This window comes from Clupea harengus, chromosome 22 (genome assembly GCF_900700415.2).
Source record: "Clupea harengus chromosome 22, Ch_v2.0.2, whole genome shotgun sequence".
Lineage (NCBI taxonomy): Eukaryota > Metazoa > Chordata > Actinopteri > Clupeiformes > Clupeidae > Clupea > Clupea harengus.
The window spans coordinates 787,566-800,913 of record NC_045173.1 but is presented as its reverse complement, the minus strand read 5'-3'; the positions used below and the strand labels follow the sequence as shown (position 1 = coordinate 800,913).

Sequence of the window (13,348 nt, the reverse complement as noted above, 5' to 3'; positions counted from 1 at the left end):
TTGCAACAGGAGATGCTTGGCTTACAAGAAGACTCTGTGATCCTCTCTTTGATTTCTGAAGAACACATAGTTACATAGTGAATAAAATATATACCCTACAACTGGGTAGAGTACATCTTGTAGTGTATAGACAGTATGGCTGTATGACAGTACAAAACTCCAATAGCTAAATGATATGCATGATACTCCACCTTTGACTTGATTGTTGGCATCTTCAGCCAAACGGGAAACATTTTTTTCTTGGTCTTTTCCTTTCCTTGGTCTTGTCCAACTGCAGCTTGAATTGGAGGGAGGTGTGCAGAAGCTGGTATGCTGGTTTGGCTACAGGTCTTTGTTAGCTCTTTTGTTAGCATTTCAACCAGTGATGATTCAAACGATGGATCGTGTGATTCAAGGGCAGAACGGAGCACATCTTCAGACCCATACTTTCTCGTAAGTTCCTTGTAAACGCTTCTGTAAATCTGGTGACAATTCAAATCCTGAGGATAACTTTCATCATCTGTGATGTCAAAAGTTGTATCGAGCTCAGACAGAATCTTCTGAATCAAGTCTCTGGACATATCAAGCACATTATCTGGAAGTCCATCCTGGTTGGTGCCAATGTCCTGGTGTAAGCTATTGACTTTCTTCAGGAGTCGAATGACCAGCATGGAGACCAAGGAGGCATAGTCATTTTTGTCGGACTCTAACATACGTAGGTGACATGAAATGGTGACTCCTTCACACTGACTATTTTGCATCAAATCCTTATGTTCGTCAAAAGTACGAGGGGGCAGATTGTTTGAGTTAGTGGTGGATGATCTAGTTTTAGTGTCCTGTGCCTGTTGGTTTAAGAGTTTCTGATCCTCCTTAAGTAATTCCTTCAAGTCACAAGCATAATTTTCCTTTAACTCTGTGGAGAGTGCCACCATGACTTCGTTGGTCATCATTTGTGTGAATACGTTCATTGTACTTCCAAACACATCAGGTGATGATTTTGAGGTCTCTAGATTATTCTGTAAAAGTTCTTGATTCTCAGAAGATGCTGAGGGGAACAAACATGACAGGAGTAGTCGCTTCACAGCCTCCTCTACATAACTGTAAACGAACCCTGATGGAATATTATTCTTTCCCTCAGCTCTAGATGTTAATTTGCACAGAACAGAATCTGAAAGACTCTTTCCAACTGGCACGGAAATGGTCTGGAGACCATGATAACCTTTTAGTGTTTTATGTACTCGATCTGCAATATCACAGGAATATTGACCTATTTGTGTTTCAGTGATCAATTTCTCCAGTCTTCCAGTGATGGGTACACGTTTTTCCCATTCTAAGATGGTGTCTAACACACTACTGATGGTTTCATTTGCACATCCAGGAGACAATGAAGCAGCATCCATGTCAACAAAAGTATGCGTCAGAAGAGGGGAAATCCGTTCGATAAACACTTCAGGGGGAACAGAAGTACCGGGGAGTTTGGTTTGGTCATCTATTTCTGAGTGAAATGATACTGAGGAGTGTGACAATGGCAATCCAGGGCTTGGTGACCTGTCTGTTTCTGTTCCAATGTCCATCACTTGTACTTCATTCAACATAGCACTAAGGATCTTATCAATCAGCTCTACCTGCTTTAGATTTTCTGCAGTCTTGAGATCGGGAAGTTCACTCTGCATGGACACAATTACTTGGCTAGTGACATTGATGGCAGAAGCCACTGTAATTTCTTTTTTACTGTCAGAGTGAAAAGATTTGCAAAACAATTTCCCCACCATGTTCTGAATAGCATTGAACATTCTTTGAGATGTTGTCCTGTAGATCCTTTTCATTGGAACAACAGTTCCTAGGGCTCGTGTTTTCTCCAAAAGATCTTTCATCCCCTCAATAACAAATCCAACAACATCATATGATGTTGAATGAACCTCTTGGCCTGACATTTTGTCCTTCATGGATTCAATAATATCATCAACTAGATCAACTGCAAGAGACTCTGACAGGGGACCAGATGGAAAGATAGCATGAACCTGACAGAGGTCTGTTTGACTTACTGCTTTGGAGTTTGACTCCTCGTCATCTTCAGCAAATTCCTTAACTGGGGATTCGTTCTCAAGAGTTTTGAGCAAAACCTCACTCACTTGTTTTGATACCCTTTGCTGAAATTCAGTGCCAGTAAACTGGTTGAGCAAGGGGATGGATTGTGATAGTCTTGAGGCTTTAGCGTCCTCAGCCATCATGGGTGCTGTAGTAGGACCAGAGTCAGAGTCCTTAATGATGCATGAGGCTGTCAAATCCACATTCTTTTTGGAGATGGAGGAATACCCCTCTGGTAAGGCAGGCACAACTGGATCCAAACCACTGACTATTCTGACAGATTCTTGCAAAATCTCATCGACTTCTTTCTTGGCTGCTGCCAAGAGCATTTCATTTGTTATCCCCTGAGATCCTTGGCGTAGAGATGATCCTTCAGGTCTCCTGGCCTCTGAGGTGCTTACCCTATTCCAAGGCATATAGAACACATGTATAACTGGCAACACTAGTTACGCAGAACTAGTTACACATAGTTCACTTAAATTAAAACATGACGATGAATCCGGTGCTAATTCACAACAGGGATGTTATTTGGACATGATCTGCAGTCAAGAAGTGCTACATGAGGGTGGCATTTTGTACAGTAGTAATAAACAGTCAAATCTTGTGTTTTACGAAAATAAAAGCATAAACAAGTCATTCGAGTGATTACTGTACATACCAAAATGTGTTTAGGCCTGACCTTGTCATTCCACATACGTGTGAGACAGGAACACCCAGAATTTCACTGAGGACTGGGAGCAGGTAATAATGAGCAGTCTGGACTACTTTCTTCACTATGATACCACAAAGATGGCCAACTTCTTCTTTGCTCCTCTGAGTAAACAAAATCAGACAATAAAGAATTTCATCAGAGAGGAATATTAAAGAATAAAGAATATTAGAGAATTTTTATTCAAATCAACCCTCCATATATAATCGAACAGCAATATGCGGAAGATTTTATGTGGCGAAATCAAACTCACAGGCACACATAGAGCCTCACGGACAATTATCCAATGCCTGCAAAAGAGAAAAGAATTTTAGAACATTGGAACTTAATTATCCGACAGGCAAACACTGAATTTTTATTAACTTTTTCTCTTACTCTTCTGTCATGTTCTCCACAAGGTGGCGTATCATGGGGGAGAGGTTCATATGATCCAGATCTGCAAAAGCACATGTATTATTTTTAAGATGTATGGTAGGGCATGTAGAACTTGACCATTTTAGCAGTGGGTCTTTGGGCACAGAGGAACTTGTATTGACTGTTTGATATTAAATGTTCTTTTATGTACTTAAACTAATTTTGACTACTTTTATTGACACACTTTTCATGTCTGAATTTGGCAAAGACTAACCTGCATCAAACCTTTTGGTCCTCGTTGTAGAACTACACTCAGCTCTTGATTCCTTAAAAGATTTTTTCTTTGACTGAGAGAAAACACAAAGTTAGTTGTAATCATCAGTTAATTCTCAGCCGTGGAATAAAATGCATGTCATATCCTCTCTTATTCAGTCAATGTACTGCTTTTTGTCTGTTTTTCCAACATAAACATAAATAGCCAAACATTTCACTCCCTCTCTTTCTATCCTTCTTTCTCTCCTTACTGACACGCAGCACCCTAGCAACCACCATGACTCCCCTAGCAATGCCCTAGCAACCAGCCTAGCAACTACTTCAATTACCATAGCAACTAACCTAGCAACACCCTAGGAACCACTGCCATCATGACAACTTAGCAACCACCATAGCAAAAACCCTCGACTACCATACCAACATCTTAGCAACCACCTTGACTACCAATGCAGCACCCTGGTAACTACTCTAGTAACCACAACTATTCTAGAGTCACCCTTGCAATGACCATAGCAACCACCTTAAGTACTATACAAAGACCCTAGAAACCACCCTGATTACCACAGTGACACCCAAGCAACCTTACCTGAACAGCTATACAGCTAAGCAACCAATGACACCCTAGCAACCACCTAAACTGCCATAGCAACACCGTAGCAACTGCCATAACCACCCTACAAACACCCTAGCAACCCCCATAGCAACAGCTCCACAGGATTCACAACACCCTTACACGATGCTGAGGGGACTGAGCAGTAGTATTTTCAAGAGGAGGCAACACTAATTGGGGAACACCGAGGCAACATTGACCTTTACACCCTGTCATTGTGTTCCTATGACAACTGGTTGTCATGACAACTAACAATTTAAGCTGTTTTGACAACTTCCCTGTATGCTGAACTGCTATACAGCATACATGACAATTAGCAACTTCTGCTGTCATGGCAACTAGGCGTATTAGACATTTATGATCTTATGACAGTTATAAGTAAGACATTTGAATTCCATATTAACTTTTTTGTATTCATTCATACATACATTTTCTTGACCAACTATAGACCTGGGGGGTGTTTTCTGAAAGCGTGGTTGAACAACTACCATAGTTAATAATTATCATTTTGAACACTCTCTCCACAACAACCAAGGTATTTTGTCAACGGCACTTTCGGGAGACACAGTCCTGTTGAGTAAGCTGTTATTTTATTAATTAATTAATTAATTAGCACCACAAACTAAAGCTCCATTTCAATGGGGCACAAAATAGTTAAATTAAATTACACACACAAAACTAGCAATCTCTTTTTTATATATATATATATAATCTATAACAGGGGACCTACGCAGAGAGGGACGTTTTGTCTCATTTTAACCATTTTTAAGCCATAAATAGTCAACGTATCTCTAAAAGACTTAGGTCTAATGCTTTTGAAATCAAACTATTACTGAGGCCTACCTCGTTTCCTTCCGTCATTGTGAGATCGGGAAGACGAGAGTCCGCAAATATGAAAGCAAACCTTTAAAATACGAAGCCGATAGCACTGATGAACTGTAATATTGTGTTGCTCAGTCAATTTTAAGTTCTGTGTGAGAATACTTGAAACATAACCGTGGCATCACTGTGGCTAATGATCTAACAATAAAGTCTCATGTGCGTCACAATGCCCTGATCCGCCCATGAGGCATTTCATGATTTCAAATTTAATAATAATATAATAGACCTAAATTACTTGAGATTCGGTAAATAAGTGGGTTGAGGGGTAACGTATGGTCCGCCGATCAGTATCAGATAATACTTTCCAACAAGACGAACCTTGCTATAAGAATGAGTACTATCAATGTCAAACATAAGTGACGGTCACTTCTCTAAATTAACGCTGATTGCGATCTGGGCAGGTTTCCTGCCTATCTATTTGGTTCAGCAGATGCGCGTTTACCCGAAACGCGGGTTTGACCCTAAGTAGTTGCCGTAGAAAAATGAGTGAAACTTTTTGAACGGGAAACATGTACACTTGATAGCTTGGTAGCGGAGACCGTCACCCTTTTATGTGCTCGTTGTACACACATGTGTCAATAAATTGAATGAATATCTCGGAAAAATGGATGAAGGTTTAGAAATGTCTGCCATGATTCCTGCCTTGCAGGAATTAACAAGGTAAGACGAGGGAGTTAGCAGCTGGTCCTCATGTTTCATGCTAGTGTAGTTCAGTCTCTCTTTGGTAACATTAGCAGCATTTTATAAGCTAGCTAGTCAGCTAACCAATATAAATTGGCAGCTGGGTAACACTAACAAGATACTCTCGAGTAACATTTTAATATTTGTTGTTTGCAGTGCCAGCTCCACGGAGTACGATCAAATCGTGCAGAAACCACGTAAAATACTTTGCCAGTTTATTGAGAGGATACTAAGGGACGTTGATGTTGGTGGGTTATTGAAGTTCCCAAACATTACGATATTTAATTACACAAATTGCTCTCTTAGGATTCGCGGCTGTGATGTACATGCCTTGTAATAACTACAGTATCAATTTTATGTTTTACTGTGCTACAGTTGCTCTGGAATTGTGCAAGACCACCAGCTCACAGCCAGCTTGCGTGATGCTCCTAGACTTTGTCCAGCACTTAATAAAGTCGTCACCAATAATGTTCATGAGGCCATCCAAAGAATATGGTGACATTGAAAAGGGGTGCATAGGTAACTGTCTCACATCACTAATCATAGTTGTTATAGATATATTGGTTTTTTATCTTGTCTGATTTGTATAGCTTTTTGCTATTTTTGGCTTACCTCACAGATTTCAGCAAGTGGATCATTGGCTGCCTTCTGCAAATCATTGCTGCCCCAGGATGCCAGCCTCTGCATGAAAAGATCAACTCCGTCATCTGCTCTTTGCTGCACATGCTCAGAGCTAAGGGCCCAGTGATTTTTGGTGTGTTAGCCACGGGCCTCATCGGCCTGTTCCAGGAACTGTCATCTGTTTCCAGAAAACTCGCGACCTACAATCAAGTGAGCAAGGACTCAATAAAGTGGCCTGTTGTGATGAATCATTTCATGGTCATATCCTTGCCTGCCAGCGCCTACCTCACCCCCACCTCTCTCCTGCTGTCATCATCAGCTGCTCTGGAGGTGTTAGAAGTTGCAGCCATGAGAATTCTGACCGACATCTTACAGGGGATTTACTTCCCTAAGGAAGTGGGAGTGCTCTGGGAAGCTGCTTGTACCGCCTTTGGCTGCGGGAGCCCTAAGGTGAAGGCCGTCGCTTTGACGCTGCTGACCGATGTGGTGACCTTGGGAGAGTTCCCGGAAGGACACTCTCAGGATTTCTTCTCTGCCTTTCTCCGTGTCCTGGACGGTCTTGTGGCGTTTGACCAGCCCGGCCTGAAGCTTTTTCAGAAGGAATTTGAGAGACTGTCCCAGAGAATCTTTCCCTTAGAGAGAGGTGCGCACCTCAGGTTTGAGCGGGTCCACCTGAATATGTTAATGGGAAGGCTTCACAGACTCGCTGTGAGTGGGGAGCTAGAACACCTTATGGCAGCGGAGGTAACGACCGTTCTTGGTCACATCTTCAACTTCATGCTGACCTGTGTGCCTGAGGGGTATGAATCAGCAGAGCCAATCCGCAGGGAGAGAGTCACGGGCATCTGTGAGACACTGACCAGAACCATCGGCACCCAGACACAGCAGAAGGTGAGCTTTTGGATAATGCCAATATGTCATCATGTAGGTGAGCGGTACTAGACATTTAAAAGTTGTATGAAGTAGGAATGGGTGTATCAAGCAGAAATACTACACCCTCTTCCTGCATGCCCACACACACACACACACACACACACACACACACACACACACACACACTCTCACACACCTCATTCCCACTCACAGTGAAAACCATTTATTGGGCGTTTATTTGGTGTCGTGTGGGAATGGACAGTAAATGTTTCAGTGGGATTGGTAATCGATCCCCTGACGACCTAGTACCATAAATGATAATCTTCTGAAATGCTTTCAGTTGGAATCGCAACCGTTGAATTAACGTGTTCAAGAAGGGCAAGGGCAAGGGGGAGGGGGAGGGGGGACTTCTCACCCTTGATTCACTACATTGATATAACAGTAAGCTCTTGCTCCATTGATGTCCCATTACTTCTCAGGATTGTTTAAGATCTATGTGAAGCCATTTAACATTACCGCAAGTGGTTGTGATCAGCCAGTTAGCTAAGGAAACTTTTAAATAACCATAAACGGTTTCAAAAGGCAAAGTTCCATTTGCATGAAATAATGGCTGGTTGTCTTAGCTGATGTTACAGCCTCCTCAATTTAGCTTATTCAATTATAATAGGATAAGGTAGAAACCTTCAATGTGCCTGTGCAGCTTCATATTAGCACAAGTTCATATTCTCACACATTAAAATGAGTAAATATTAAAATATTATCACACGCTAGCAGCTGCCAACTGTTAAGATTGTTCCATAAGCTAAAGATAGCTAGGATGGTAAAAAAGCTACAATGAGTGGAAACCTTCTGGGTGCCTGTGCAGCTTAATATTAAAACAAGTTCTTATTCACTTTGTATTAGTTCCTATTACCAAATACAAATGGTTAAGATGGTTTCCTAAGCTAGATATAGCTAGAATAGTTCATAGCTAGGGTAACTGGCATGAGACCTCGCGTGTTTTACACCTCTCGTGGAATAAAGATGATATTGCAGTCTTAAAGGGCTACTTTTAGGTTCGAATAATAACCTAAATGCTAGTGCTGTTATTCTTCTTTCAGATTGTGGAGGTCTGTCTATGGGCTGCTCTGAAGACAGAAAGAAGAACCATTTTACAGATAACCGATGGAGCCTTGTTGTCTGACTGTGCTGAACCCAGTGCTGACATCAGTGAACTAGCCGCTAAAAGACAGCGATGTTTTCTGCCACCTCCCTCAGGCTGTGTGGCCAAATCCCAACCAGTGTAATTCATGATTGTATATTAGCATCCACTCTCAAATCACAACCAGTGTAATTCATGATTGTATATTAGCATCCACTCTCAAATCCCAACCAGTGTAATTCATGATTGTATATTAGCATCCACTCTCAAATCACAACCAGTGTAATTAATGATTGTATATTAGCATCCACTCTCAAATCACAACCAGTGTAATTAATGATTGTATATTAGCATCCACTCTCAAATCCCAACCAGTGTAATTCATGATTGTATATTAGCATCCACTCTCAAATCCCAACCAGTGTAATTCATGATTGTATATTAGCATCCACTCTCAAATCACAACCAGTGTAATTCATGATTGTATATTAGCATCCACTCTCAAATCCCAACCAGTGTAATTCATGATTGTATATTAGCATCCACTCTCAAATCACAACCAGTGTAATTCATGATTGTATATTAGCATCCACTCTCATTCATTTACCAATTTTGGTGGTCATTTTTGGACTGAAATTATAATGTAGATATTAGTTTTATCTGATGGTCATGTTACGTTTGTATTAATCCACTAGCGATAGCCGTGACATTAAGATTATTAATCTGAATGATCTTCATCTCTCTTATTTGTATGTCAGCATCAAGTTGTGGCTGATTCATTATTGATGACTGGTGTAGTTGATTGTGAGGACTATTGCATGGTAAAGTATTTCTCCGAATGACATCATTTCCCTCCTGTTAGTCTGGTTGAGATGAAGACAAGAAGCCCAGTGTGGGCGGCTTTGGAGCAGAGGCTGGAGGGACTGATAACTGAGCTGAAGAACTGCACCCATTCGAAACACACCCTATTCCTTCTTGAGGGGATAGCTGTTATTCTCCGTCTGGCTGGATTCTGCTCCAAGATCCCCCTCTCAGACACGGACAGGTACGCTAGGAATGACCTCTTATGGCCGTGTCTAGAGTGGCACTTTCTGTGATATGCACAAACGTTTTTATCATGTTACTTTCAACTGTATGTATAGTACTGGCATTATATCACAATATTTATCATTTCTAGTTCAAATCCTTAATGGCTTACTATTAAATTGTTACAGTGGCAACAGCACTAAAAAAATAAGCATTTCAAAAGTATTATTTAAATGAGAAACATTTCAAAGAGTTAGAAGATCAAGAAACATTACGGAATGAAAACTACTTTTTTAATTCATAAACATGTAAAGGTATTGGAAGAGTTTCTCCTAATTAAGTTACAATAAAACAACATCTTGATTTAAGCCTCTAATAACTACCACAAGTCCTTCAATTGTCTTTTCCTGTGTTTGACTAAAATAACATCAAGGGAAAACTAAAATGAAATCACAGTAGCAATAAGCCCTCAAGTCTCCGCCAGGAACAGCAGCCTGTTGAAATGTTCCAGCTTGAGGCATCTCTTGAGGGGTGCTCTGGGGCATATCACAGCATTTGCCCCCCATGCTGAAGGCACCTTCAGGTGGGGCAATAGTTTGCCGTGTGTGGCCAATCCAATGCACTGGGTGACCAATGTACCGTAATTTCCGGACTATAAGCCACTACTTTTTTCCCACGCTTTGAACCTCGCGGCTTAAACAATGACGCGGCTAATTTATGGATTATGATACCTGTGACTGTATACAGTGTCTTTGTGTTTACGGTGGCTTTGTGGAGCTAGGATGCTAGCATGGATGCAGCCGCATGGATGCTTAGCTCCACGCGATTTCTCAGTATCTCTCAATAATTTAACTAATGTCACAATAACCACAGTCTACCGGCGTAGACAGAACACAACTCAAAACAAAAAAAGTTTACAACAATACAAATCCAGTCTTTTCAAGTTCTTTAGCTCACTGGTTTCAAACTGGCGTCTTTCTTCTATCTCGCTGTCTTCAATCTAACGTTCTAGCTTCTGATTGACTCTTGCAACTGTGCTCTCTTAAAGCAACAGTGCACTTATCGTAACTGGCAAAACTAATAATATGCATCACTATTGTATTACTTTTGATATTCATTTTAGCCTGTGTAAAGTTAATTTGTTTCAATGTACCGGTAGGCACCTGTGGCTTATAGACATGTGTGGCTTATTTATGTTAAAAATAATTATTTTTAAAAAATTCAGTGGGTGAGGCTTATATTCAGGTGCGCTCAATAGTCCGGAAATTACGGTATTCATATATGTATGGCTATGGCTGGCTTTGAATGAAGTCTCAACTAATCAAGAAGGACAACACAGCAAGATGAAAATAGTATGCTGTTTAAAAGAATATGGTTATTGTCCAAACGACGAGATGAAACTCAAATCCGTTTATGCCTGCTCTCCCATCACTTATTGCGTAGAACAATCAGAAGTAGGCCCATTTCTTGTTGTTCTAATGAGTATATATGAACCATGGGCGAGTCGTGGCAGTGGCTATCACTGGCAATATGGATGCCGGCGCTAATCGTACTATTTGGTTTTGGAATAAAGTCTCCTTCCACAGAGCCGACTTGATAGAGACCGAGAGAAGATACAGGTTAAACACTGACCGTACAACTGCAGTTTCTTTAGTTATTGGGGTAAACAGACACAGGTGTGTCTCTCTAGGGATCATTCCCATCGTGTCAGACCCTTATAATGACCGCTATGAGCCTGACAAAACAAGCAGTGTTCTGTGACGTGCCTGCTTGCTCCATAGGATCCCATTGTGGAACCATTTTGAGGTTGCCGGTTTTAGTGTTCTAACTGAAGTTTACCAAAACTTTTTAGTAAACGTTTGTACCCAAAAAGATCTAAAAATGATCTTGAAAAAGGTTGAAAAATCCTGGACTTCCCATTAGGCTAATAGCTGTGTTTTTTTTAATGTGTTTTTAGATTAAATCAGAAACGTATGATCCAGTACACCAGATTTGAAGTGTCAGTTCTTGTCTTAAATCCTTGTAGGGGAGCTGGAGTGTGTGACCCTGAGGGAGAACCAGTAACTGAAGAGCACAGTAACACTCTCAGCAACGACGGCAACAAGCTGCTGTGGTTGCAGGACACGACTCTGGTCCAGGTGCTGGAGACCTGCTACAAGCTGCTGGTCAAAGGAGCCGTGGGAGAGGACCTGAAGTCATGGATGGAATGTATTATCAGGGTCTTGGATGCCATACTCTTCATTACCAGTAAGGAGTTCCTCTCATTGTATGGAACACTGAGGGTTTCTGATCGTTTATTCCATTTACTAACTTCTGGTCACACTCTGACATCATGAATTTTCACTTTCTTGTTTGTGGTGTGTCAAGTCAACAGGAGGCCGGACCCCAGTCTCGGTGGTTGTTTCTGTGCCTTGCTGTCCATCCCTTGGGTGCAGGAGCACTATACTCTCTCAGTCTACCAGACAGCTGACTTCCCAGCACACACCACTGCACTCTCCCACAAATTGGCTCCGTGTTTCTGTAAGCTGCTTCACTGCTGTTTTTTTACTGTAGTCGTCCACTTTTTGTCCATCCTATGTATCATATGATGCCAAAACATTTCATTTGATCAAGTCTAGTTGTTTTCACTTATTATTAACTGTGTGTGTAAATCAAACTGCATTTTTTGTCAGTTTTTTCAGATTGTGTTTCTTTTGTTTTTCTTATTCTACTGCAGCGCCTCAAATGCAGGCTCACTGTGTGTTCCTGATGGCACTGCTTCCTAAGAAGGTGTTTCCAGACTGGCGTTCGGCTGTGTATCGGTGGGCCCTGCACAGTATGAATGAGCAGGTGCGGGCGGAGACCGTGAGGGGTTTCCCCATCCTGTTGCACAACCTTGGGGTCAAGTCCTACTGCCTCATCCATGAGGTCTTGCTGTAAGTGAACCTTTCAACTTATTTGGTGACAGGAAACACAAGGTCTGTTTAAATCAGGGGTCTCAAACTCAATTTAGGCTCCTTAGCAGTAGGCGCTCAAAACGGGTTGTTCTGAGCAGGGCTGTTTTAGGCAGCAGGGTATAAAAGGGTTCTGTTTTAAATGATCCTGTTTTAGGCAGGGTATAAAAGGGTTCTGTTTTAAATGATCCTTGACCAAAGGTTGTTACAGACATGTCATTAAGACCCCAAGAAACCATATGAACTTGTGGTAAAATGGGCATACGACCTTTAAAACTAGTTAAGCACATACCTTAAAAATATTGCTTAAAGTTTCCACGTGTTTATTTGGTGTTTATATGGATATGTTTATGAAAATGCAGCATGCACAATTTGAGATGGTTCACTCTATCTAGATGTCCTGTATTTACATGCAAGTGCTGACCCATTTTGCTTCCCATAGGCCAGGGATTTGAAATGTTTTGATATGCAAAACATTCACCACAAATAATATATGTTGTGTGTTTACAGAAGCAGGTTAGAGGACAGTTCACCCTTTGTGAAAGTCCGGTTGGCTGGTATCTCAGGACATCTGGTCTGCTGTTTGGCTGAGAACTCTAGAGTCCAGCTTCTGGAGAAATCCATCATTTCATCCGAATATCTATGCTCCAACTTTACATTGGGAGACACTCATTCTGATAGAAGTACCACTATCGGTGCTTCCATCCTCAAACCCTTCCTTACACTGCTCAAGCCTCAGGAGGATAGTGCAGTCAAACGAGGTGAGAGTTTCTTTGCTACTAAAACATATAATAATAATAATAATAATAAACTTTATTTATATAGCACCTTTCATGCAAAAGAATGCAGCTCAAAGTGCTTATATATAGTGCAGTTGTTGTTGTTTACTCAATATGTTTAAAGGGATTTCTGCTTCTCTTCCCTCTTCCCTGACAGCTTTCATCCAGAATATTCCCCACCTGTGTGCGCACTTGGACCTGAGCAGCGGTGACCCCGACACCAAAGCCCTGGTAACTGCTTTAGTTGACCTCATAGAGGACCCGGACTGTGAGGTACGGATGCTCTTCAGTAAGACTCTCAAGAACATGCTGGAGTCGTGGAGCGGGGATGACTTCCTGAAAGATGTACGTTTATTATTATTATTATTAATATTATTATTTATATTATTATTATTATTG

The 13,348-nt window shown here is 41.3% G+C and overlaps 2 protein-coding genes across 2 annotated transcripts in view; one reads left to right on the top strand and one right to left on the bottom strand.

Moving 5' to 3' along the window:
* Positions 1-95: 95 nt before the first annotated feature.
* LOC116218469 lies at positions 96-5,289 on the bottom strand. Its single transcript, XM_042703085.1, has 7 exons — positions 5,131-5,289; positions 4,857-4,917; positions 3,405-3,477; positions 3,152-3,212; positions 3,030-3,066; positions 2,747-2,880; positions 96-2,469 (listed from the first exon to the last, which is right to left on the bottom strand). Exons 1-7 carry the CDS (start codon positions 5,247-5,249, stop codon positions 96-98), a joined length of 2,859 nt encoding a protein of 952 aa, XP_042559019.1. The 5' UTR covers positions 5,250-5,289.
* atr (ATR serine/threonine kinase) overlaps positions 4,884-13,348 on the top strand; it is a 50,187-nt gene continuing 41,722 nt past the window's right edge. Inside the window, exons 1-11 of the mRNA XM_042702988.1 lie at positions 4,884-5,555; positions 5,733-5,824; positions 5,952-6,095; positions 6,196-7,088; positions 8,171-8,352; positions 9,074-9,256; positions 11,264-11,484; positions 11,605-11,757; positions 11,954-12,152; positions 12,681-12,931; positions 13,107-13,294. Of these exons, the coding sequence (XP_042558922.1) occupies positions 5,500-5,555; positions 5,733-5,824; positions 5,952-6,095; positions 6,196-7,088; positions 8,171-8,352; positions 9,074-9,256; positions 11,264-11,484; positions 11,605-11,757; positions 11,954-12,152; positions 12,681-12,931; positions 13,107-13,294 (2,562 nt within the window). The 5' untranslated portion in view covers positions 4,884-5,499. The remainder of the gene's footprint in view (positions 5,556-5,732; positions 5,825-5,951; positions 6,096-6,195; positions 7,089-8,170; positions 8,353-9,073; positions 9,257-11,263; positions 11,485-11,604; positions 11,758-11,953; positions 12,153-12,680; positions 12,932-13,106; positions 13,295-13,348) is intronic.